The sequence below is a fragment of the Siphateles boraxobius genome, unplaced genomic scaffold, assembly GCF_051911475.1.
Source record: "Siphateles boraxobius isolate OS27281-9 unplaced genomic scaffold, OSU_SipBor_1 22, whole genome shotgun sequence".
Lineage (NCBI taxonomy): Eukaryota > Metazoa > Chordata > Actinopteri > Cypriniformes > Leuciscidae > Siphateles > Siphateles boraxobius.
Window position 1 is genome coordinate 38,368,832 of NW_027508833.1, and position 27,233 is coordinate 38,396,064.

Here is a 27,233-nt window from a genome sequence, read left to right on the forward strand (position 1 = left end):
CAGCCGACAGCCGTGAATAACTTAAGAAATCACTAATATAAAACATGTCAAGTAATTATATGTCCACCCTGCCTGCCATAGAGCGTGAAAGATAGACAAAAAACAATTTGGTCAATTTGAAAACATCATTCTCTCAGCATCAAATTGGTGTAACAACCCCACCCAGTGGGGTTATATATTATTAGATATATTATAATGTATATCATAAGACATAATACATATTTAAAGATGTTTATTTTAAAAACGAAGTAAAATCATTCACTTGCTTACTGGTTACTCGATGAGGTACGACTACGAGTAAATGTCCAGGTAAGACACCTCTGGCCACTTGGTGGGGTTGTTACACCAATTTGATAATTGATAATGACAACGTGGCGAATGTAGTACACACATTCCTTGTCCTTGCTTCAGACTCTCATCCACAGACGCCCAGTTCTGGGTGCGGGAAGCTGCGTTTTTACTGCATAATTAATATAAGCAGCATCGCATAAGCTTTATGTGCTTGACGTCTTCTGATTAGGACCCAAAATAGATCGATATTAAACGTGCAGTGTGTGATTTTTCTAGTGGTGAGGTTACGAATTGCAATCAACAAAAGTTACGGTGGCCGGTGCCAAAAGTTGGATGTTCCTGCACTTGTTCTTGTTTTGTTTTAGGCCTTGTCCTGCCTTTGTTTTGTGTTTGATTTATGTTTGGTATTAAAAGTTTGCGTTTGTGACCTCATCAGCTCGCCTCCTGTGAATTGATTCGTAACAATATTTGTGCAGTGTCTGTGTGTCAAATGATCAATTCTGATTTAAAGCTTGTGACATATAAATGCAAACATCAACCCGACTTTATTTAGCGTTCATGTAAACGCTATGTTAAGATTCATCAATCGGAATGATTTCAAAACAAAGTGTCCATGTAAATGTAGCTATTGTCAAAAGGATAATAAAAAAAAACCAATGCAACATTTTGTTTTGTGGATGGACAAATATATTTCTAATATATTTGATCATTTCATTTGAGGAAAAAAATGTGAGGGACAAGTGTAGAGGTTTAAAACGTACATTTAATGTATAAAGTTCAGTTTAATTATAAAGGGGTCCCTTCATTGACTAGTACCCAAATGAAACATCATTGTGTGCTGCTATAGCAGACAACATTTAAAAAAAAACTGATTATACAAATTAGTACTTTCTAAAACATGGCATGGCTTGGTCATTTTGTCTTTGGTTTAACAATATGTGGGTAAAAATAGTGGCATAAACAAAAAACAAAAATCAAGCTCTTCTAAAAAACAAGCTTATGGAGTGAGAAAAGCCTGTAAATGGAAAAGAAGAGTACAGTTAGTGCATGTCACATCATCTACTTTGAGTATAAGTTAAATTGATCCTTTTTATTTTGTAAACTCACCTGTGCAATTGCCTATTTGAATGTGTGGCTCTCAGTGCCGCCACGTCCAAAACCTGAGGGCAAAAAGAGAATTAAAATTAAACATTCATTTTAGGACACTGAGAATTAAAACCACAAAACACTCTCTGAATTAGTGTAAGGGAGACATTTGCATTAAGTACCACTGGATAATGCAAGAAATTTGAATAAATTCATGCGATGAGAGATTGTATAGTGGTCAAGTACTGTCCCCAGTTCATGTGCTTATGAGGTGAAGCAGTAGTCTGTCATGTGATACTCTAGTTTAACAGTAACCCTATACAGCACAGTAAAATGATGCATTGTAGAAACGTACCTTTAGGTCCAAAGAGTGCAGCGTAGCATGGGTTGTTACAATAGGGCTTCCCCTCATGCTGTGAGGTGAAACACATTAGTCAGTACATTAACGGACTTGAACAGGGCCATTATGAAAGACATACTACTCTGACAGCCCAACCTCCTGAAGTGTTTATGCAAGGTAAAAGTATGCCAAAAGTGAACTGAACTCCATTAAGTCTGCCTGGAGCATTAATCTGTCCCAGTAAGAGGTTGGCATTACGTGTGTAATTCTGCTACTGACTTACCTCTGCATGTGAGCCAGCCGACAGGGTCTTATTGCATTTCTCACACTTCAGACACGGTCTATGCCAGTCTTTGCCAAGTGATGACACTCTCTCCGCTGAAACATTAATGATAAACATAATTGATTCATAAAACCACATAAAATGGGCCAACATGGATTGATTTCTGCAGAATTGCAGTGCACATTATTTACAAAATTTCCCAGCCCCTAATTGTTTATTTATTTAATTTGTATGCATTTTGTAGACACTTTTAACCAAAGTGGCTTACATAGCATGCATTTCGAGGTAGGCTATATTTTTTATCAGTTCCCAGGGAATTAAATATTTGGCTTTAGAGGTACCAACCCCTTCCCCTTCCAGTGATGCCAGTTCTTAGCCAAAATATGGAAATTGTTTTATAAATATTTAAAGGGATAGTTCACCCAAAAATTTACTCACACTTTTGTTGTTTAAAACCTCTGTGACTTTCTTCCATTGAACACAAACGATATTTTTAACAACGACTTGACTTATGATTAGTGAAAGTCAATGTAGTTCAGTGCTGTTTTGGACCCCATTGACTTCCATTGTATAGACAAAAACAGTTCAACGTTCTTCAAAAGATCTTCTTCTATGTTCTGAAGAAGAAAGAAAGTCAAACCGGTTTGGAACAACATCAGGGTGAATGAAAAATGACTGAATAAAATTTTTTGGATGATCTATCGCTTTAAATATTTAATAAATAATTTAATATTTTTGGTTAAGAATGGGAATCATCGGTGGGAATAGGAGATTTATTTTAACACAGTTTAACGTTTAAATCCATTGATCTAAAGATGCAAAGATTCCCTCTAAAAAAAATGCTTAAACTTCGTTCCATCTGGGCCAGTTTATGACCTCATCGACATCTTGGAAGAATCGAAATGATCACTCATTAGTCGTAAAGTTGTTTTAACAAAAGAGTCGGGAATGCAAAGTCAATCAGATGTGGGGAAATGAGTTGATTTGCAGACATTATGTGGTCCAATTAAAGTCATGATGAGCTTTTAATCTTAACAAAGCTCAATCTGAAGTCTCAAATCTGTCAGATTTTCTCTGAAGTCTTCCTGCGCGCTACAAGTCTTGTCAGATTATTGTGTTCTCGGCTCTAAAGTCATGACGGCGAGAACATGGGTGGGTGTGGACGCTGTATGCAGGACACTCCCAGAGGAATTCATTCCTCCCTTTCCCTTTAAAATGTCCATAAAGAAGTCTTTATCTGCAGCCCTCAGCAGAAAGATTCCTCCAAACAACCCTCATGATGAACATCATAAAAGAAGTGGGGAGGGAAGACAAAGTAATGCATGCTCAGGCATCTCCAGTTAGGGGAGGCGCTCGATCGTGTCCTTTACGAGGGAGGTTTTGGGCAAGCATCTATATCTCATAGACTGTCTGAAAGCATGGCACTCTGAAAGATGTCAGATTCATCAGCTTTGTTTTGGCATGCAGAAACTAAAGGATGGACAAAGAGCAGATTAACAGTTCCCATCTGTGACATAAATGTGATGAGGTGATGGCAAAGACCCCAGACACCAAGTAATGCTTCATAATTCATGTAGTAGGCAGAGTGTTGACGGATAACACATAACACTACATAATCCCCACTGTTATGTACTACTGTGAGCTGCTATAATTGCATACAACAGCTGTAATAAGAGTCATACTCGTCCCAGCTCAGCTAGTCAGTCACACTACGGTGGATGACGCAGGAAGCTCTTTTGTTTAGTACTGGACTGTGAACTCATGATCCAGACATACTGGGAGAGAATCAATGGTCCATGTGAGAAAGAACATTTTAAAGGACAAAACAGGCCGAAAGGAATTCACCAGGATGGGTTTGGGCCCTTGCAGTGCTGCCAAGAAATAGTATGGTCATCTGAGCCACACCTAAGACGGTAATTACTTAACTTCCCTCAGTCAAATACACAGAGGACACACTAATCTCTCTCTGTAAATGCTCTATATCAATGCAAAGTGTCCTAGACTGGGTGTAAAGTCTACAACACAGAGATTTGTAATCCCCCCATAACATATGAAAACATGAAACTGTTACTCATTCTCATGTGCAAGTAATTAAAAAAACATTAAATAATAAAATAAATAATAATAAAAATATCAATTATCATTAATAAAATTATTTCATATTTATTTAAAATGTGTTATTTTCAATTGCTTGCAGAGGATTTTTAGCTAAAATGTGATTTTTTTTTCTTCAATGTTAAAATATTTCCACTCAGAATTTGAACTATCAAAAACATTTCTCTGTTTGTTTAAGCTTCCTGACCAGCCAGACAGAGCAACAGTGACTCATGCCAATTGTGTGATTTTGGGGCGGGACTATCTGTTTGACTGACCAATAGGAGTGATTGGGAAACCCGTTTCAAAACTGTCATTAACAGTAAAAATAAAAATTACACACTTTAGCTATAAAGTTGTTGAAACTGCAAGTATTGTAATTAAAACAAATCTCTGAAAGCGAACCACAAAAAATTAGACTTTCTGAATCATCATACCTGTGCATATATATATATATATATATATATATATATATATAAAATTTATTTTATTATTTAAGTGTAATTTCAGTTAATATATATATATATATATATATATATATATGTTAACTGAAATTACACTTCAGAACAACCACGTTTTATTTGCAGTTTCGGAAAAGCTGGAAAATAATTTTATTTGGATTATACCAGTCTCTATAATCTCTATCTTATCTTCACGGTGGATTTTGTCTTTCCATCTCTGAGAGGCTGCGGTTGTTAAAGCTTCCATACGAACATTAAACAAGTCCGAGTGAAGGCAGACCAGCACCAGCCACATGAGGCAGTTTTGTATGATGGAAAAGTTGCAGGTTTAGCGGTGAACAGGATGGATGGTGGTGTGAGATGCGGTATGAGGGCTTTATCTTTTTCTTACTTTAGAGAAAATGTATGTAAATCATATAAATAATAGATACAACTTTTAATAAAACGCTGGCTATGAAATTGTTTTTTAGAGAAAGACTTTGTTTCAAAGTGACTGAAAACGTCTGTAACTGTTGAATGGTAGAAACCTACCACAAACTGCCTGCCATGTTTATATTGGCTATGAATGTACAGTAAATAGCAAATAAGAAAAAAGAGGTAGAATGGATGGTCAGGACAAAACCCAAGCCCAGACTTGCAGTATGAGAGAGTCTCAGTGGAGAAGCTTGGCATGCTATTCACAAATTCATTTGCCATAGGCTATTACATTTTCCATATTATTTCCCTATAATTCTTTGATAGAGATACATATCTGATTCCTGGATCAATCGGAGCCAAATAGTTGCCTAAAGTTCTTTAAACCATTGTCTTGATGCCTTCATGTACATAAGATATTCAAATAGTTTGTTTGAATACAGAATGCAAAAAGGTTACTTTACAATGTAAAGCCGAATTTGACGTTGTCGTTTGCATAGTTAGCCTCGGCTGTGCTGACCCCTCTCTGATATTTATGTTATTATTATTTCTTAATTATTATAAATATAAATAATGTAAATTACAGTCACATTCATAGTATGATATATTTTCTGTTTTTCAAAACTAATTTAAGATTTAGTCTAACCACCCTACAGCAACATACAACACAACACTGTGCAACTCTCTATTAATTCTAACAATTCTTTATTCAAACGTTTATATATATGCTGCAAACATGTCTGCACAAGCTATTTTGTAAATGCTGTTTTGCAAAAGTTTCGAGCAGGAAATAGTGTCCACATGCATCAGTTGACATCTCTCTTCCTGATTAATCCCTCGTGCATTCAAACTAGTTTACACATTCATTTAAACATCGAAATATTTATAATAAAATATACAACAACAACACAGTAGAGTATTTTGACCTTCTTTTCACCCTTTTCCTTAAAGTAAAAAAGTAGACTGTATGTAAATATGAATATTTTTCTTACCGAAGTACACTTCCTTCTCGCACTTGGGGCATTTAGGCATGTTTGCGGTGATTTAGTTCCTCGGAGGAGAAAAGTCCAGCTTGAATAGAGTTGAGATGGAGTCCACCTGCACACTGCCACGCCTTTAGTGTAAGACTATCAACTCTGCAGCCTTATTTATAGTACTGTGGAAATAGTTTGCACACGGTCACGGAGAGAGGGAGAGAGATAGAGAGCGGGAGCGCGCATGTGTGCGTACATGAGAACGCGCCTTAATTCATCTAGCTATAGCCTATTCTTCGTGTTTTTTACTCTGTTCATTCTGTAGGCTATTTATTTGGCTTTTAATTAGTTTGCAGAGAGAATGCAAACAACGGAGATGAATTGCGTGTGTGAATAACCTCAGGTTTGCGCTCAAAGCAGATGAGTTCTGTGCTTGCTTGAAATGAAGATGGAAATGTGACAGAGAGTAGAAATATGATCCTGTACTAGGTACAAACCTTCATTCCATTCAGAACGATTCTTTTTCAGAAGAGACCATCCATGCTGAACGACGCATTCATAATCAAACAGCCATGTGGAACGTTGGCCATATGATGTCATCAAACAGTAAAGTTTTTAGAATGTTCGTTTTTACTCAGAATATCATAGACAAAAGCACATGAACTAGGCTTCTTTCTCATTCATTCACTATTATGAATCGGGTGCATTGTAGAGTACTGTACGTGTATGTCTGAGTAGCTATTTTATGAATGCCTATGCGTTTTAACATTTCGTAACATCAGTATTTAGATAGATCAAATATTTCCTGAGAGGATATAGGTGTGTCTCTGCCCAACCCCTGAACTGATCAAATGCACCATGGCAACTGCTCAACATGTTTTGAAGGGAAGCGAAATACATCATTGATGTACAAAATTGAGTGTCATTGATGTATCAATATCAATCTCATTGAAACATCAATGACGCGCGCGCGCACACACACACACACACACACACACACACACACACACACACACACACACACACACACACACACACACACACACACACACACACACACACACACACACACACACACAGATATTTTATGGCTGTTTAACCAGATTAAATGACATGACACATTGTGTCTGGATTTATTAATTTATTCATAAATATTTTAAAAATGTAATTCATACATGCAGTGACTTCAATACACCTGTACTATGATCAACACGTTTATGAATTAAAATCCACTTCTATATTTCTGCATAAAGTAAAAAATACCAGGGTGATATCCTGATTTAATAATGAACAGATAAATAAATATTTTATAGGTAGCCTATTTTCAGAAAAAAAAAATAATGTAGCAGTTTTTTATATTAATAATATTTGAAAGAAATCTGTTTAGGTTGTGCGAAGAAAAACTGATATAAAACTGATATGATATCACATTCATACTGTAACTTTGTGTCAAGTTCAATAAGTTTCTTCGAATATCAGAACATTATGCTATTTATGAATTAAAGTTTTTTTTACTTTTTACCTTTTCAAATACGTGTGCACTAACATTTTAAAAATCCCCAAACATTAATTTGAACTTAATGTCGACATGAAACGAAAGTTTAGGTAGTCTTTTCTTTCCTATTGTGACGTATATCTAAGTGAAACGAATTTGTGCACGAATAAATTAATTATAATAAGCACTGCAATATTCAATAAAAAAAAAAAAAACAGAATTGTCTATTTTGCTTTCATGGTGACTTTAACATGAAAAACAAAGTGGTCACAGACTGTTGGACACCACTGTAATATATTGTATGTTTGTGCACCGAATAGGAATATATACTGAATATTTATGCTGAATATGAATGATTCTTGTGACACAGTATGTGTATGTATGCAACCCTCTCTCTGTCTCTTCTTTCCTGTGTTTGATTTATCATGACAGCTCTACCCTCAGCTAATCCATCAGCAAGCTCCCAACTATCCTGCCACCCATGTTTACCCAGTCATGCCTGGCCACGGTTTCATCTCCGCAGGCTCCTACTGCCAGCAAACAACCCACCCGCCGTTTCATCTCTAGCTTTCCCAGTGTTACACTGTGAGGTTCACCATCAAGGATTTTCCACTGATCTTCATTTCCTCCCTCTGTTGACAGTAGATCCAGCAATCCATGCTGAGAGAGAAACTTTCCTGCCAGTCTCTTCCAGCTCTATTATCATTGTCTGCTTACCATCACCAAAAGCGTTATCTGATCTGGACACCCTCATTGCTCGCTTCCCCCGACTGTTTATTTTTTAACGATGCATAAGCATTAAGCTTTAAATTTGTTGATTGAATCATCATGTGACTGTCACATAAAAACAGACATGCGTTAGAACAGGGTCACCGTGATTTTGCCAAGTAAGACATGTTCCTGGAACAACTTTCAGATCAAGCAATAAGATTTGAGGGACAAGTTTACAGTTTATGTCAATTTTAGGCTTAGAACCAGGGTAAGGTGATTCAACATCAGTGTTATTCAACTATTATTTCCCTCTGATTTTATGGAAAAGTTATGGGTAGGGTTAGGTTTAGGGATAGAGTACGGACTAAATTTTGGGGCAGTAATGTTGTTCCAGGATCAACAAAATATGTTGATCCAGGATCATGTCTTACTTGGCAAAATCACGGTGACCCCCAAAATTTAGTCCTTACCCTATCCCTATCCCTAAGCCTAACCCTACCCATAACTTTTCCCTAAAATCAGAGTGAAATGGTGAATAACACTGATGTTGAATCTCCTTACCCTGGTTCTAAGCCTAAACTTGACGTAAACTGTAAACTTGTCCCTCAAATCTGATTGGTTGATCTAAAAGTTGTTCCAGATTGTTGTTTTTGTTGAAATCACGTTCACCAACGAACAGTGCTACTCATGAAAGAAGTTGCTCGTTCTTTATTGTTATCGTTCACACCATAGACCTTATTCAGACCGGCGCCATGACATGTATGAAAGCAAGGTATGTTTTCAATGGCATTCGCTGTAAAAAGCTAAATAAAGCTCCCCGATTACTTATAATTTTCCACAGCTCATGTGTTCGGAGTTTTTTGTACTGTAACTTCTTGGAAAGATATTTTTGCAGTGTTTCATCAGCAGAACAATCCAGAAACATTAAAGCGGCACTATGCCGTTTATTTTTTTATTTTTAGCTTAACTGAACAGCTTAGGAGTTATTGTATGGTTATATGACTCTTTTCGGGTCCCACTGAAAAGATGTGTCTATCCCTCACTGCCTCGCTTTCATTCCAGTTAAAGATCAAAGATGGCGCTACTGTGAATAAGGTCTATAGCCTTTAAAACAATTATGAACAGTGTGTCTCCACTTCATTCCATTGTAATATCACAAAATATCCCAGTAACGGTCTTGCCAATACGTCGTTCAGAGCCCAAGTCTGCGCTCAATCGCAAGCACAGCTGTTAATCATGGCGTTACACCCCGTTTTTTTTTTGCATCAATTAATTGAATAAACCAAACCTATTAGAAAATATAAAATATAGAATTATGATCTATACTGCAGGGGGCGATCGAAATGCTTTGGCTTCACTTTTCAGGACCTGTGCGGTACACTTGGTTCACACCAAGAACGATAACTAAATATAACTGTAACGATAACTATGTTAACATCCACACCAACACACAATAACGTTCTGTTTAAGCGCGCGCTACAGTTAAGTCGTCTGCCGCTTTAAATGCTTTCTAATGCTCATCAATTAAAGCAGGAGGGATTCTCATTGGCTGTCACTGTTTTTATTGTTCATCAGCTAGAATTTTTTTTTTGGAGTGCACTCAACTAAGTCTGTCCAACATGTGATGAAGAATTGCATATGAAAAGGAAAGAAAGGAATTATAGAAAGTACTTGGCAAATTGAAACTAAACTTCACTTTAAAAAAGGTGAAGGTACCTTGGCGTTCTTTTGAAAGAAACAGGTCTGATGAAGTGAGTATAAAAGTAAAAAAATATAAATATACTGTAAATATAATTTTTATTTTTCCCCTTCCCCCCTATCCTGCCAAATCTTCGGATCCACACTCCGGTCCAGTAGGTGGCGGTAAAGCACCTAAAAGCTGGTTTGCAAACCGGCAAAAAAAAAAAAACTACGAAGAAATCGTTTTTAAAGTAATTCTAACTTTATCATTAATTTGTGTCTTTATAGTTGTGGGTTTAGACTCCTATTCTTTTACATTTAGAATGATTTTTTGCGCTTGAACTATATCTTTATCGTTATCATTATATTATTGTACTTGAACAGGCCTTAACTCTGGAACTGGGAAAGCTACATTATATTGAAAAGTGCTGAGCTCCAGCCACGCTACTGAAAATACAGTAAGTTAATAGAGTTGCTTATTCCAGTCAGTTACTCCACAACACTGCATCGGTCAATGGTCAAAACATTCATACGTCTCTGAGGGAGCACGATTGTAATCTGTCTGGCAGCCAATATTTGGCATTAGCGAACTGCCGTGGTTCACAGATCATTACTCTAAAATGCTTCTCTTATAAATAACTTGATTTCCTGGTGTTATTCACTACAAAAAGTAAGCGTAAAATCATATTTTTGGCATAATCGCAGATTGTTTTGGAGCGTAGTGGGCTATTTGTGGCAGCCCAATGCCAGTTAGAGAGAGAGAGAGAGAGAGAGAGAGAGAGAGAGAGAGAGAGAGAGAGAGAGAGAGAGAGAGAGAGAGAGAGAGAGATGAAAACAAACACAGACGTCTGTGATTAATCAATCAGGATCTGTGGAATAACAGTTATCTGGACTAAACTCATCACTGCTGAACACAAAGGGAGGGCTGAGATTCAAGAAATGTGTTCTTTTTATGAGCTGAGAACAGACAAAATGTTATAGCTTGACAATGAGTCAAAGATGAGGAAACACACACACACACACACACACACACACACACACACACACACACACACACACACACACACACACACAGACAGAGAGAGACAGTCTACAGACCTTGAGGGTGATTCGTTTATTGCCCATTACTGTTGCATCACATGTTCACACAGCAATGATGATGTCAATATGGGTGGGTGGAGATGTTGCCATAGTAACTCTGTTATGGGTGAGTCTGTACCCTTGATTGACAGCTGAAAGATTTTTATCACTCTCTCAACACACGTGATTGTTGAAAAAATAAAATCACGGACATGTTATTATCCACTTTACATTAACAACGTCATCATTCTATTCATCTCAGGCTTACTGTACTAGCTACAACACCTTCTCATGTACGTCATTACAACAGTTGCATGTCAATACCGTTAATAATGTGTATCTTGGAAAAGTTTCAAGATGGTTCACACAGTCACAGGATTGTTTAACTCATACTTGTCAACCCATGTTTTTAGTAAAACGGTACATTTCTCTTTGTAAAGTAACCTGTTTGTGTTTCAGCCCTTAAGTATGTTTATTTAAAAAAAAAAAAAAAAAAAAAAAAAAAAAAATATGCAGATGTAATCGGTTCACTTGGGACTGGTTTACATGTGATAATCTCAAACGATCATCATTAAGCTTCATTTTTGGTGTGGCACAATATGGAAAGAATACAACTATTTTCTCAAAAAGGAGAAAAAAAATTGTTTCCTTAGCAACCGGCTGTTATTTGTCATAGTTTACTTCCTGTGCTATGGTAACAAGAAATAAAACAGGATATGATGAGCTTGCATGTGTTTTGAAGAATTTAACAGTGTTGCAAGTCGTTACACTGCACGGAAAGGCGATTGTATCATCCCATGTCTGTTTTTATTTGCCAGACAAATATTTATGTTAACATGTTATCAAGTTAGATGGCATAATGTATTTGATTAGCCTACTGTCGTTTGTTAACTAAATGGCAAGCATATGTTGCGTCAAATTTATGCTAGAACAGAAGAGAAAACTGACACCCTTAGAAGAAGAAAAAAGAGAAAGGAAAGAACTGTTTGTTTCCTTGCACTTCCTGTGTAATTATTGTGAGATTTGACTTATCACCGGGAGTGCATACTTTGTGCAGGAGTTTCACGGTTCTCCTTATTTACTACCACTAAAACTTTATGGCCTGAGCTGTTCATGATTTGGCAACAGTTTGGCATTAAACGCCTGTGTTTCATGCTGGGGTGTAATTGGCATTTATTTTCCAAGGTAGCTGTTGCCTGAGCTGAATGATGAGGATTTTTCCAGTATAATGGGCAAATGTTGAGAGAGCATGTCACATGAAGCTGAGATGTGTGATATAATCACTGGCAGACAGACACCAGCTGGGCGAGAAGCGAATCCCTGCTGGCCTTCAGCAAGCAAGTGCTCGACACAATGCTTGGGTTAACGTAACTGGGTCATCCTACAGAACGGCTGACTTTTGTTTCCCTCATTAACGTGTAAAAATTAACAATGAATATCTGATGCAATTTTTGTTGTCTCTGTGCTAACATTATTATAAATAATCAACAACAAACATACAAAAAAAAAACACATTTTTATTTTTTAAATGTTTTTTTTCTTTCATCATGAGGATGTGGCCCCAGACAAATGTTTCAAGTTTCCCCAAATTCATCTGAAAATTATCAACCCCTTGAATTGAATCCCTCACAACAACACAAATCTGCAAATCGGGTGTTGTCTCAAGCACACCTGATGCAACTCATCAAGGGCTTCATTACAGTTGCACCAGGTTTGAACACATGAAATACCTGAACTGGCTGAGTGTCACGTTTGACTGCATGTTAGAAAAATGGTTATTTCAAAAGAATGTTCTAAAAAGTTAAGAGAATATATCATCGTTCTTTACAAACAAGGAACAGGAAACAAGAAGATAGCGAAGACACTTAATGTTCCTGGAGACACTGTTGGAAACATAGTTCACAGGTTAAAAGTTAAAGGGGAACTTGGCAACTATTTCAACTTAATAAAACCGTGTAGAAATCATTCGGATGGTTTAATAACCTGTTCTGGTGAGAATGGTGAATTTCCCCGCTCCCCCCAGCGTTCCCTGGCGGAAAACCAACCTTGCAACATGGGGATTAACTAGGGTGGCCATTTCCATAACACCAAAAAGGAGGACACAGACATCACAACCTTCAAGAAGTCATTTTACGGCTATATATTTTGGTGATCAGTTTTGTTGACGGGGGGTTGGGTTGGTGCTGAGGGCACGCAAGGTCTCTCGCTGTCTCCCTCTCTGCCGTGCGCACGCTACACGGTTTGGAGCACATACAGTAGGCCATGTTCTGTATCGCATGGGCGGCTCTAGATTCCAGGAGATTTGAACTAATTTACGGGCATCAGGGAGCCGCTATCAATATGCGGGATTTTTATAGGTTAATTTTTTTAAAACAATTCAGCGCAACTCCAAAAAGGAGGACAAATGAGTGTCCGGCTTGAGGCTGAGCCGGGTGCGGACAGGGGGCTTAAAATCCGGACTGTCCGGCAAAAATCCAGACGTATGGCCACCCTAGGACTAACGTCCCGGTAAATTGGAAATCTCGTGAGGAGCGAGAACGAGCGAGAAACACGAACTGCTTTACGGTAATTCGACATTAACATACACATACATAACATACATTAACATACTCCACATGATAAAGTTGGCCGGCTCCGATAATAACAACTGCACATGATCAGCGGTAGAAAAGGGGAGGGAAGACCGCAAGTGAGTTTTTTTTACGACAGTGTTGTGAAATATACACCTCACAGCTGTAGGGGGAGCTCTCTGAGAAAACATGCGACAACAAAAGTGAAAATCAGAGAAGAAATGGCTAGAGTTGCCGAGTTCCCCTTTAAAGGAACAGTGGTTGCACTACCTGGACGGGCAGAAAAAGGAAGCTATCTAAAGCTGCAACCAGATTTCTGAGAAGGCAGGTTCAGAAAAAACCCATGAGTAACTGCAGAAGACCTGCAGCAAGACTTGCTGACAACAGGCACTGAGGTTTCAGCTTTTACAGAAAGGCGCATGCAAACAAGCACAAGAAAAGTCGGGTACAATTTGCTCAAAATCATATAAATATGCCACAGAAGTTTTGGGATTCTGTTCTGTGGAGCAATGAAAGAAATTGAACTTTTCAGCCCTATGGATCAGCGGTATGTCTGGAGGAAGAAGGACAAAGCATGTGCTGAAACAAACACTCTTCTTACAGTTCAGCATGGTGGTGCTCTTTGATGCTCTGGGGCTGCTTTGCATCCTCTGGCACTGGAAACCTGCAGTGTGTGGAAGACAAGATGGACTCATTGAAGTATCAGAAAATTCTAGGAGAAACATCACGCCGTCTGAAAGGAAGCTGAAGCATTGGACCTTCAAACAGGACAATGATCCCGAGCATACCTCAAATTCCACCAAAGCCCCTTTCACACAGAGATTCCGGAAAATACACGGATAAAGTGACCTGTGATTTGACCCGGGTTCGTTTGACTTTGGTTCATTCACACTGCCAGTGATTTTCCGGAATCAGAGAGTGCGTTCACAGACAACCCGTAAAAATCCCGTAATGACACGTGACATCGATGTGACATGTAATGTCTCAGCAGCGTCTATAGTTTGCTTATTTCTCTCTCGAGAAACCACGCTTGTGCATTTTTTTTTCTCTGATTCGATCATAAACTAGCGCCGTAGCCTACCGTTTCACGCTGGCGAACGATCCCGGCTTATGGCCCATCATTACGACACGGCATTGATTACGGCTTTTGTTCACACAGCGTGCGTTCCGGGACTGAACACGGCAATGTTACTAGATCCCCAACCCGGCATCGATCCCGGCATCAATCCCGGGTCGTGTTTGCGTTTACACAGAAGGTGTTCTGGCAATTTCCCGGGATCAACGCGCTGTGTGAAAGAGGCTCAAGGCTTGGTTGCAGAAGAAGTCCTGGAACATCGTACAGTGGTCATCACTGTCACCTGACTTGAACCCCTCAGAAAATCTCTGGTGGGATTTGAAGAAGGCGGTTGCAGCATGCAAACCCAAGAATAATACTGAACTGGAGGCCATTGCTCATGAGGAATGGGCTCAGATTCATCAGAAACGCTGCAGTTGGTACATCGCGTTTGCAAAAGGGTGCTCTACTAAGTACTAAAGATGCTTAAAATGAAAGGGTTGAATACTTTTGAGACTGCAGAAGTCATTAAAAGTTATATTTCAGTTGAATTTGGGGAAACCACTTGACAAATTTGAGTGTTGAGCTATTTTAATTACTTTTGTTTGATCTGTTCATTGAAAACAGCTGAAAGTCTGTACATTTTGCAATGGGGCTTAGATAATTTTGTTTACAACTGTATAAACTTTTATCCCAGTACTTCTGTGATAATATGATTATTTTTAACACATAAATTACATTTGAATCGCGATCATGATCGCTTTCTTTTAACCATTAATCATGCATCTCTAGTAGAAACATCAGCTTTAATTTAACTAAGCTTATAGTTTCATAACCTTGAGAACAAGGAGGAACTTTCAACCCTGTTCCTGTGGACACTGTAACCATCATATTTCCCATTCCAAGGTAATGTATAGTTTAATGTCATAATGACATTATCATTCTTTTAAGAAGTGAACTTTTTAAGGACAAGTTAAAATCTCCTATTGTTTCGATTTTCCCCTAACGACAAAACGTGAACCCTGTTAACTGTGGATAATTTTGGATAATTTAAAAGTTTTTTTAAAGTCTAAAACATAAGTGTACTTCATAATATTCCCCGCTCAAAGTCAAATTACAATGAGAACTTTTTAGAGTGCTTTCAAATAAAGTTTTTGAGAGTGAAAAAAGTGTGTGCTGTGGGTTCATAATTGCCTAAATGAATGATTTACTTTCTTTAAAATGTTATCTGTCAAGCACACCTGAGTACTAGACTCATTTTTAAATATTAACCACAATCTCAGTTAAGTGTGATATCTGAACTCTGAATAAACTTGATAAAAAAACAAAACAATTATATTAACTGTACTTGAAACATCTATTACTGTATTTCAGCTATTGCACACTAGTAGAAAATATCAGACAAAATCAGCTTTGTAAAGTGCCAAGTTTCCATGCAGTTTCTGTTTTCACTCACTTGATAGGTAGTCTAGCAATAGGCAAATCAAACTTGACTTTATTTTGGCTTTATTTTACAGCAGAGAAAATTACTCTCATATGCAACAGTACAACTGGTTGAAAAGCCCTGTCTACCGAAAGAAAATGTGGAAGACAGAAATGTTACATTTTGCAGGATTTCAGAGGCAGATCAATAAGCCTCAAAGTGCATTTATTGCTGGATTACCGCCACAAGAATACCACAATCATCCACTTTACTGTGACACCGCCTTACCCTTTCTTGGCCATATATACTACCATAAATCCATTGATACAAAATCAGACATAATATTTGGGCAGGCCACATATCCACACGGTTTCAATTATGAGGCCACCAAGCCACAGATGGCATAGATCAGTAACACAAATGACCAGGAATAAAAGTTTATTGGTGTCTTGGTGAAGCTTTGAACTTGGGGATTTTCTTCACCATGTTCTTGCAATAGATCCGCAAGGCTCCTGCATTTCAGGCAGTTAGGCAGTTTCCATTTGTGAACTCCGGAGTCTTCATTAAATCAGTTTATCAGCACGGAAATGACTGTGGTTGAAATTGAGAGAGTTTGGCGTGGGACACATGGTTATGTCATAATGGAGTAATAGGCTGAAGGAAAGCAGAACATACAGGAAAACGACTGTTCGGTAACGATGGTAACCTGCCACTGTTATACAGTATCAATTCCCTAATCCATAACTTTAGGCATTTAACACCTATCTGTAAAATAAACCAGTGAGTAATAGAGTGAGAAAACTTGTCAGCACACTGAAGAAAAAGATTTAAGGATAGTAAAACTTTTATGTCAAGCCAATACTCTGGCATGCCTCAGAATAAACTAGAATGAATGAAAGTGGTTTTATATGGAAACTGTGCAATTTAAGAATGGCAGACTGTAGGACATCAGGAAAATGTCCTGTGGATCAGGATCCTGGAGAAGCGATCATGCTCTTCTACTGTATTTGGCACTGCTCCATCATTGTGCTGCAACCAAAGGGAAATGTTTAAGCCATTATGTTGGAGATGGGTTGATGTTTGTTCTTCTCCAAAAGCCTCTTTGTGTTAAAATCATTTCCAGCATAAAATGGAATGGTTTTTATTTGAAGGGTGTAGTGGAAATCTTTATGCTGATAAGGCTCTTAAAGATTTTGGCTAATGTATCACAGATCCTAATATTATTGTGGTTAAGTAATCATTAAATATTAGGCTGGGGATTCTGTGGTCACATGTTTGTGAATACTGTTGTCGTTATAAAACTGGCCCATTTAATATGGCATTACTGTGGAAACAGCTTGTAAATCAATGTCGTGAAATAAAGGACTCTAAGGGGAAAAGGAATGAGAAACACATTATATTTTGAACTCTAAATCACCACAAATCTGTCTATTCTTTGTCATTATGCCTTATGGAATCCTGTGTAGGTCCTCTAAAGTGTCTCTGATTACTAAAACAAACCCATTTGTATAACACTTAATTGTACCTTGCTGATTGGGTCTGAAAATCCACGTTATTAATCCACGAGTTCTTCCTCGTTTAACTGTTTGTATCTCTCTGCTTCTTGTCTGAGGACAGGACAGCTGCTGGTTCAGAGTAATGGGCTTGCCAAAAGAGTTGTTCTGAAAAATAGGGACGTGTCCAAAGGTACACAATGCTACAACAGAAACTAACCCCTAACCCTACCCACACACTAACGATCAATTGACCTTTCAGCACATCTTCTATGTTTCAGCACGTCTATTACTTCAACCTTGGGTACCATCCATCTTCATCATCATCACATCTGCACTCTCTCCCTGCAGGATTCACTATGTCACTATGACCTCATCTTCCTCATTACAGAATGACACCTCATCCTCACCCTCATCAACTGACAGTTGTGTTTTATACCTTTTTAGGTACTATAGAAAACGTGCAGATCATAATATGTGCAGATTTAGTATGTGATTTACTATTCATTACAAAATCATGCAAAAATTAAAACATATTTGGATAATTCTAACAATTTTCCTTACAAATATAATATACACTGAACAAAATTATAAACGCAACACTTTTGTTTTGTCCCCCATTTTTCATGAGCTGAACTCAAAAGTTCTAAGACTTTCTCTATTTACACAAAAGGCCTATTTCTCTCAAATATTGTTCACAAATCTGTCTTAATTTCTGTTAGTGAGCACTTCTGCTTTGCCGAGATAATCCATCCACCTCACAGGTGTGGCATATCAAGATGCTGATTAGACACCATGGTTATTGCACAGGTGTGCCTTAGGCTGGCCACAATAAAAGGCCACTCTAAAATGTGCAGTTTTATCACACGGCCAAGTATTGAGGGAGTGTGCAATTCATACTTTGCACGTGACGTCACAAGTACTGGCTGGCGGGCAAGAATGTCGTTCTCTAGCAACGAAACCCAGTAAACTAATCAATGATCTTGCCAGGACGTCGCCAGTTTTAATATACAAAAGTTGGTGTTTTGAGGTGTAAACGGCATGCCAGATAGTTGTTGTGTGATTGGATGCACTATTATTCAGCGTAATCGGGTTAAGAACGTGCATGTAAACTCGCTCATTCCCCGAAAGTGAAAGTAGAAACGGACTGAGCTTTCAGCATCTGTCGCTGCATTAATGTCGCGTTCTCTCAGAGACGACGATGGATATAACGGTAAAGCGACGACTATCTTAATTTACTGCCTTAATATTTCTCTTGTGGACCTACATTAATGACATTAATGAAATATTAATTTTTGAAACAAGTTTTTGAAGCTGCTTTTGATTTTCACAGATGACAGAGTTGTGCTGTTCGTGAACTAAAGACTGCTATTTTGTTTCCATAGCACATTAACAAAACATTTAATGACACTAATAACACTAAAAACAATACAATTACTAAATATTAATAATATCACTAAAATGATATAGAGCTCGGGATCGTTTAGTCATTTTAGTGATATTATTAATATTTAGTAATTGTATTGTTTTTAGTGTTATTAGTGTAATTAAACGTTTTGTTAGTGTGCTATGGAAACAAAATAGCCTCACTTTTTATAATTGATTATTGGAAATTTGCAAGGCTGCAATTCCCCTGGCTGCCCACTGTTTGTCGCCATTTTGTCAGCGTTTGCTGCCCGCCAGGTATCCATGGTAGTCACGTGACTGTAAAGTATGAATTGGCATGCTGACTACAGGGATGTCCACCAGAGCTGTTGCCCGTGAATTGAATATTGATTTCTCTACCATAAGCCGTCTCCAAAGGCGTTTCAGAGAATTTGGCAGTATATCCAACCGGCCTCACAACTACAGACCACGTGTAACCACAGCAGCCCAGGACCTCCACATCCAGATCTTCACCTTCAGGATCGTCTGAGACCAGCCACCTGGACAGCAGCTGCAACAATCGATTTGCATGACAAAATAATTTCTGCACAAACTGTCAGAAACCGTCTCAGGGAAGCTCATCTGCATGCTCGTCGTAGACCTGACTGCAGTTCGTCGTCGTAACCGACTTGAATGGGGGAGTATGTTATAGAGAACGAACACAGGTGCATTTTATTGATGGCATTTTGAATGCACAGAGATACCGTGACGAGATCCTGAGGCCCATTGTAGTGCCATTCATCCACGACCAAAAAAGGGGCAAAAACAAAAGTGTTACGTTTATAATTTTGTACAGTGTATTTGTATCCAACCTAGTATGCCTGGTGTGGCCTTATGCGATTCTGTTGTGGTACAATGTTGCCCTTAGGCAACACACAGTTTTTTGTCATGTCCTCTAAAACATTTGATGATATATGATGTAAAGTTCTTGAAAATACTTCTTTTTATTGCCAGTGAAAGTGACTCATATTTTCTGTTGGTGATTAACTGGATGGAAATTAGTACATATGGAAAATATGGAGCCATGTGACCTGGGCACGTGTGCTGAAATAAGACTCAAAATAGACCCCTGTGGGTCATATGACCACGTTTTTGCACTTTCATTGATAAGTATTTGAGTTCTTCAGTGAAATAGGCTTGACCAATAAATGGGCGTCTCATTTTATTAAAAATAAATGAAAATAGACTTTTGCCTGGAGGCAACACCGTACCATAGAGGGTTAATACGTTCCACAGGTTTGGGCGTCTTCTGATCTGGTTCTTTGTTGGCTGCCGTTTTACTTGCTAATCAAGCGCTAATCACATGTTAGCGTACTAACAGATCAAGAGAGATTTTCTGAGGTCATTTTGAGGGCTCATTTGTCTTTTAAAATTAGAATCAATGTTAAACAGAGACCTCACTTTTCTTAGTGGCCCCTAGTTAATATTAGCCTAATCTTTCTCCTGGAGGAAATAAGAGGGAGGGTTTATTTAACATGCCTGTTGCATCAAAGAAAGAAAAAAAATAGAAGAAATATTCTGGAATGCTGAATGTCTGAGAAACCTTCTGTCTCTATGGAAACCGTTGCTCAACACAAACAAATGCTGATTCGCTCTCCAGAAGTGAAAAGAGAAGAAACGTTTTCCCAAAGGAAAGAGTTGGACCAAAGGGTTCCTCTGGTGGGTTTATGTGGGAACTCTTTCAGACCACTGATGAATTCTGCCAAGTCAAAGAATAGCAGAGCAGCTGCTTTATCTATCGCAGGACACTGGGCATATTTCAGTCTGCCTGTCAACCCTTTTTTAATAGCATTTATCAAAGTATACTGCTTCTACAAAACTGGTGAGAGAAAAAACGAATAAAAGACTAATATTAGAGTCTCTGACATTTTTGAGCTTTTATTGCAAGGCGAGGTTAGTTGAGGTTGTAAAAAAAATTATACTTAGGCTATATTAATAATTCATGATATTTGTAAAATAAATACCTTTATTTTTTTAATTAGTCAAACTTCAATTTTTTTTTACAAATATTTTTGAAAATAATGGACACATTTAATCACATATGTAAGAAACATTTCTTAATATTTTTATTATACTTTTTTTTAAAACCCTATGATAGAAACATTTCCAAAAACTTTTTTTTTGGGCAAAAATTTTGTGCCGTCTTATTTGTTATTGTGGGGAACTGCAAAGGCATGTCTATAGAGGGCTGGGTTTTAATGGCATCCATGCACAACTCTATACTGTTGCTATAGAGTTCTGTTGCTATTCAGGTTTTTAATTGAAGTCTATGGGACTGTAAAGTAAGCAATGATGTTACAAGGGTGTTGCCTCTTTGGCTGCTGTACAATTATTGGTTTTGGCCTTGAAGAAGAGTGCTTAGTTTGGCATAGATCATGTCTTCGCATGATTTTGAGGTAATCCTACGAAAAAATATAGAAGTCTTGAACAAAAAATGTGCATGAACTCCCGTTTGTCACTTTATTAGTGTGTCTAAATCAGTGTGTCAACCATTTTAGTGCGTAACTGAGGAACAGATGAGGAACATCAAAATAAAAGACTACAGAGATGGAAAAGAGTCTGGGTTGGATTAATGGTGGGAATGCAGCCCAGTTTAGATGCTGGGATGGGGAGGCAAACACATAACAGGAAGTTCAATGGTAAAAGAAAGGAAAGATTGAGCGAGACCTGAGGAAGGGCCAGAATTGTCACATAATCAGTTTAACAGTTTTTCCCCATTTCTTCAATGAAAGAAGGAAGTTTCTGTAGCCTATGCTGGTGGTCTCAACTGGATTGTTTTAATGTAGAATGGTATACGTTGTCCGTCTTTGCAATGATTTAGTTGCCTCCGTTGTCTTTGACTGTGTTTTCTACACAGATTTTTTGGATTGTCTTTAGCCACACGTTTGGCTGTCATGCAAATGCTGTCAGAAAGTTGTTGTAGGCTTTGTTGGGCAATGGACCGTGAAGGCCGGCCACTGTCAGCAACCTTGTGTGCCTTAAAAAGGGGTTTGTGTTTCATAATGCATAATGTATTTGATTCTACACAGCACATTTCAAGTATGGTACACTTTGATGTCCATCCTGACATGAAGTGAACCCTTTCGATTGCACCCTTATTTATTTTTTGTTTTTTGGAATATTGCAATATTTAATGTAAATTATTTTTCTGTGCACATTTTTTAAAAATCCATAAATTGTAATCTTAATCAAAATAACTTCCCCTCCCTCTTCCCCAGACAGCAACATAGTGTCGGCCCAGATCCGGGCCACATCTGGTACATGTGGATCTCACCCGTACCAGATGCGGGCCGGATCTGGGAAACTATGTTGCTGTCTGGGTCTCTTCTCTGGTGGGACAGCTTGTCATCACTCTTGCTTGCACAATCAAGTGCAAAACATTTCCATTTAAAATCCGTTTAACACAGTTATACATCACAATAGGGAAAGGAAAAGACATCACAACTTTCGTTTCATGCCAACTTTAATTTGCACCTTATTTGTGGAAAATGCCACATAAAGCAAGACTCACTATTGTAAATGTTTTCTTTTTTAAGTATAATTTTTGTGTGTTCTCATGTTTCCATTTTTCCTCTCCGTATCCGCAGGGAATGTTTTTCCATTGTTTTGTTTTTTTAAAGTCTGACTTCCTAAATTTGACAATAGTCAAACAGTTCCAGCTTGAGAAATGAAAAGACAAAGAGATCAGCATATGGAGGAGTTTTATGTTTGGCTGCACAGAAGGGCTCAGCGTCACTGTCAGATCTCTGCGTGTGGTCATCGACAGTATGTGATCTGCCATCAAACAGATCCATTAATGATATTTGTACTTCAGGGTTAGGGATATACTTGGAATATTTGAATGTTTGGCTTTTGCTTTGTTAAACCTAAAACAAAATAGTACTTTTAAAGATACAATAATTAAGATTTTTGCATTAAAATATCCAAAAACCACTAGAAAAAATGGCATATATTTTGTTGACTTGTGTACTTGTTTTTTTGCAATTTTTATAAAATTTTTTTTTTACATTTTTACAATGTTTAAATCCATAGAAATACGCAATTTTAACCTGTGAAACGATCATATCCCCGTACCCTCAGCTGTCAGAAACCATGAGAACACACAGTGTGCTTCCTGAAAAAATGCAGAAGTGGTGAAACTAACATACTGTGCCTTTTAATTATTAAAAGTAATAATTTTGATTATTTTAAGCAGTATTGGGTAAGTTACTTTAAACAGTGTAATTCGATTACTGTACTAATTACACTCTCTAAAAAGTATTTATAAATCCCATATCAACCTCGAGTTGATCAATACAAGGATAGATGAAACTGCTCTTTTAATTCTTTCATATAAACAATATACACTATTGTTTTATATAGAATTGGCTAACACTTTAGAATACTGTTCCGTCATTAATGAATAACACAGAAACAAATGAGTAATGCAATATTAACACACTAATAACTACTAACTAACAAGAAACTCTGATTAACGAATTAGTAAGTAATATTGCTCAGTTGAATGTGGTAGTTCACTATCAGCTTATCAGTAACTACTACTTTTTTCATACCTCTGAAAAAAAGAAAACTAAGAACTATACAGGTTCATAATTAATATGAGTAATGTATAATAATAATAATAGTAATAATTCATTTTATTTTTGGGCGCCTTTCAAGACACTCAAGGACACCTTACAAACAGTTAAATACATTAACAATGAATATACAATACAATACAATACAATTTTATTTGTATAGCACATTTAAAAACAACTGGCGTTGACCAAACTGCTTAACAAGGCCCAAAAGACATACAATACAAGTAAAAATATAAGCATAAAACACACATATCAAAATATATTAAAAGCTATTGAGAAAAAATACGTTTTCAAAGTAGACTTAAAAACTGACAATGATTGGGCAGATCTAATGTAAGCCGGTAGGCTGTTCCATAGCTTCGGTCCAATATAAACATGAACAAAAATGGTGTCATTCAGAATAAGCTAATTTTACATGATTTAAAAATTGAAAGACTAGAACTATTGCGTATGTCTTGAGGTAAGATATTCCAAAGTCTCGAAGCAGCACAACTACAGACGTACAGATGCATTACTAGAGTCGTAGTAGAAGAAGACCTAAGAGATCGAGTAGATGAATACACATGAAGTTCAATCAAATATGAAGGTGCTAGATTATGGAGAGCCTTATAAGTGAAAAGTAACATTTTAAATTGAATGCGATAACTAACTGGAAGCCAATGGAGTTGCATTAAAAGTGGAGTAATTTTCTCAATGAACAATACAATTCATTCTTAAGTGAAGATCATGGTAACCCACTAGTAAGGACTCAAGTATTACCAAATCCTTTAGAAGGAATTACTAATTATTTGGATCAGCATTCTAAGCTTTTGAGGTTTTTGTATAGTAATGACTCTACATCCTTTTAAAAGAACTACTAATTATTGGGATCAGTTATCAAAGCATGATAACTCCCTAGTAATGGCTGCAAGTCATTGTAAACTTTTGAAGTTTTTGTACTTTTTTTGGAAGGTTTTGGATAGTAATTCCTTCTGATGGATTTGGCAATACTTGAGTCATTACTAGTGAGTTACCATGTTTTGAAATATATTATTTATATTAATTATGAACCTGTATATAGTAGTTCTTAGTTTTCCTCTGGGATGTATGGAAAAAGTAGTAGTTATTGATTATCTAATAGTGAACTACCACATTCAACTGAGCGTTATATTACTTACTTATTCGTTAATCAGAGTTTCTAGTTAATAGTATACAACTAGCATGTTAATAGAGCGTTACTCAATTACAGAAGAAGGTTACACTTTATTTTAAGGTGTCATTGTTTCAGTGTAATTATATATTTAAGTACTGAGTAGTATTAAAGGTGCAATGTGTAATATTTCTGAGGATCTATTGACAGAAATGCAATATAAGATCCATAACTATGTTTTCAGTGGTGTATAAAGACCTTACTATGCAGTTTTTTTATCTTAACTGAACAGCTTCAGAGTCATTGGAATGGTTATATGACTCTTTTCGGGTTGAATGGTGGTCGTCTCGCCCCCCTCTGGTGCCTGTGAGCGGAAAAACCGGACTTGCAACTTTGGGCCGGCGGACCGAGAATCTGACAGCGCGAGGAACCGGACAAGAGTCCCACTCGCTCAGGCTTTCACTGTTAAAGTTGATTCCTGCGATTATCATGAGAACAGTTGTCAATATCTCACATAATTATCAGGACATAAATAAGCCTGCATGTTGTAAATAGTGTAAATGAGCGCAATTTGCGAACTATTAAGATAAATTGCAATAATCATGTCTAACAACATCATGATAACGGACATTGCTATGAAATAATGCGACGTACATGATGTAACTTTATTGATGTCATCTGGCATTTAGGCTCAAGTTAGCCTAACGCGGTAGGCTACTTTATTATTATAAAGTGGAGAGGCCGTGAGTTCAGACCATAGACTGTTACGCTCTGCGTGAGTTGTTCTTACAACAGTAAGGTCAAAAAGTACTCTACAGCAACTCTAGGGGTCGCTGTTTGACAAAAACGGAATTCCTGCATATACGTGTGACGTAGCTCTACGCTATCACACTACGTTAACTGACTTAGAGAAGGAAATGAATAGTTGAAATAAAGTCGTTATTTTTGTTTGTTTTTGCGCACAAAAAGTATTCTCGTCGTTTGATAAACTTAAGATTGAGCCACTGTAGTCACTTGGACTATTTTAACGATGTCTTTAATTACTTTTCGGGGAACAAGTTTCAATCCCTTAGAAGCCTATGGAGGAGTGATCCAGCTCTCAGATTTCATCAAAAATATCTTAATTCGTGTTCCGAAGATGAACGAAGGTCTTACGGGGTTGAACAACATGAGGGAGAGTAATTACTGACAGAATTTTCATTTTTGGTTGAACTATCCCTATCCCTGTAAAATAAAGTGTTACCCAGAAAAATTAAGAGTAATCCTTTACTTTTCCAAGGGAAAAGTAATTTAATTACAGTCAATAGATTACTTAATAATTAATTACAACCAACACTGATTTTAAGGAAAGAAAAAACAAGTCAACTGGTCATTATCGCAAAGTAGATCCTGACAGATGATCAGGATCCTGATGTGGCACAAAGTGGTAATGAAAAATGTGGTTGTGCAAACACAGCCCTGAACAAACTCAGAAACGTGCAAACCCTCTGGCCTTCAGTCCTGATTGTGGCAGGGTGCCATCTTCTCAGATCTCTCTTTTATATCCGCCAGTTTGGATATCTGCCAGCCCACCTGTGCAGCTCAATCACAATTGTGGGACGATGACGGCAGAAACGTGAGATAGGGGTTCAGTGTTTAAGGTAATGCTGTGGGCTCTTAAGGTATCAGGGCTATGGACTTGCATTCTGCTCTCTTTCATCATTGCTGACGTTATAAAAATCAGGGCTTACAGTGCCAAATATCAGTAATGTGTTTTTCCCTGCAGGCTGGAATGAGGCGAATACAAGTAGAAGGGAATTTCCCATGATGCACCAAACGTTCAAATCCCAGTAACACATGTGGCATCAAGGCTGCGCTTGCAGCTTAAGAAAGAAATTGGACTTATAAACATAAAGTGTTTTCATGCCAGTGCGGATGCACATCTGTGTATCATTACAAGAGGAAAGAAAAGAAAACACACTGAGCAGTGAAAGAGACTTGGATAATATACAATAAAAGATTGTTTTAGGCAGGTCAGTGCTGAAGGCTTTGCAGTGTGTTACAATGATGGATAGAGAAATCATTGACATTGCATTGATTTTGCAAAGTCGTTGAATGATTCGATTTGTTGAATTACAGCAGTTTATTCAGATGCGGAGAGTTTTTCTGTATGTCAAGTAAAGTGCTACTTCATAGCAAAGTTTTATTAAAAGCAGACATTGCATTCACCCTTGTCTTGACATTTAACAATTTAATTATCTGGGATAAACACATGCAGTTAATGTGCAGATTCTACGGGAGCCAAACGATGACTTCATTCATTTGGGTTAGAAAACATCCGTTTGGCTAAAATGCTGATAAGGCATAAAGGCTACAATTCATTTAGATTTTTATTTTTGTGGCATAAAGTAAAAAATATTAAGTTGATTCAACTGTCCTGATTTATTGAAGAAAAAAGCCTAATTAAAATGTAAAAATTCTTGAAAAAATAGGTGCAACCAACAAAGTCATGCGGTGCAACCAACATGCAAAATATGCATAAACAAAAACATAAAACAGGAAAATACCCCTGCAGATCCTCATGACTGTGTCAAGGTCAATTTAAGTTGTTTATGTCATGAGGTGCAACCCTCCAAAAAATTTAAAGATAATTATGAATTAATATTAATTC

At 37.4% G+C, this 27,233-nt stretch overlaps 1 protein-coding gene across 1 annotated transcript; it reads right to left on the minus strand.

The window, feature by feature from the left end:
* Window positions 1–1,036: 1,036 nt before the first annotated feature.
* crip1 (cysteine-rich protein 1) lies at window positions 1,037–6,694 on the minus strand. Its single transcript, XM_077240113.1, has 5 exons — window positions 5,962–6,694; window positions 2,001–2,095; window positions 1,733–1,790; window positions 1,399–1,451; window positions 1,037–1,306 (listed from the first exon to the last, which is right to left on the minus strand). Exons 1-4 carry the CDS (start codon window positions 5,999–6,001, stop codon window positions 1,411–1,413), a joined length of 234 nt encoding a protein of 77 aa, XP_077096228.1. The 5' UTR covers window positions 6,002–6,694; the 3' UTR covers window positions 1,037–1,306; window positions 1,399–1,410.
* Window positions 6,695–27,233: the final 20,539 nt, after the last annotated feature.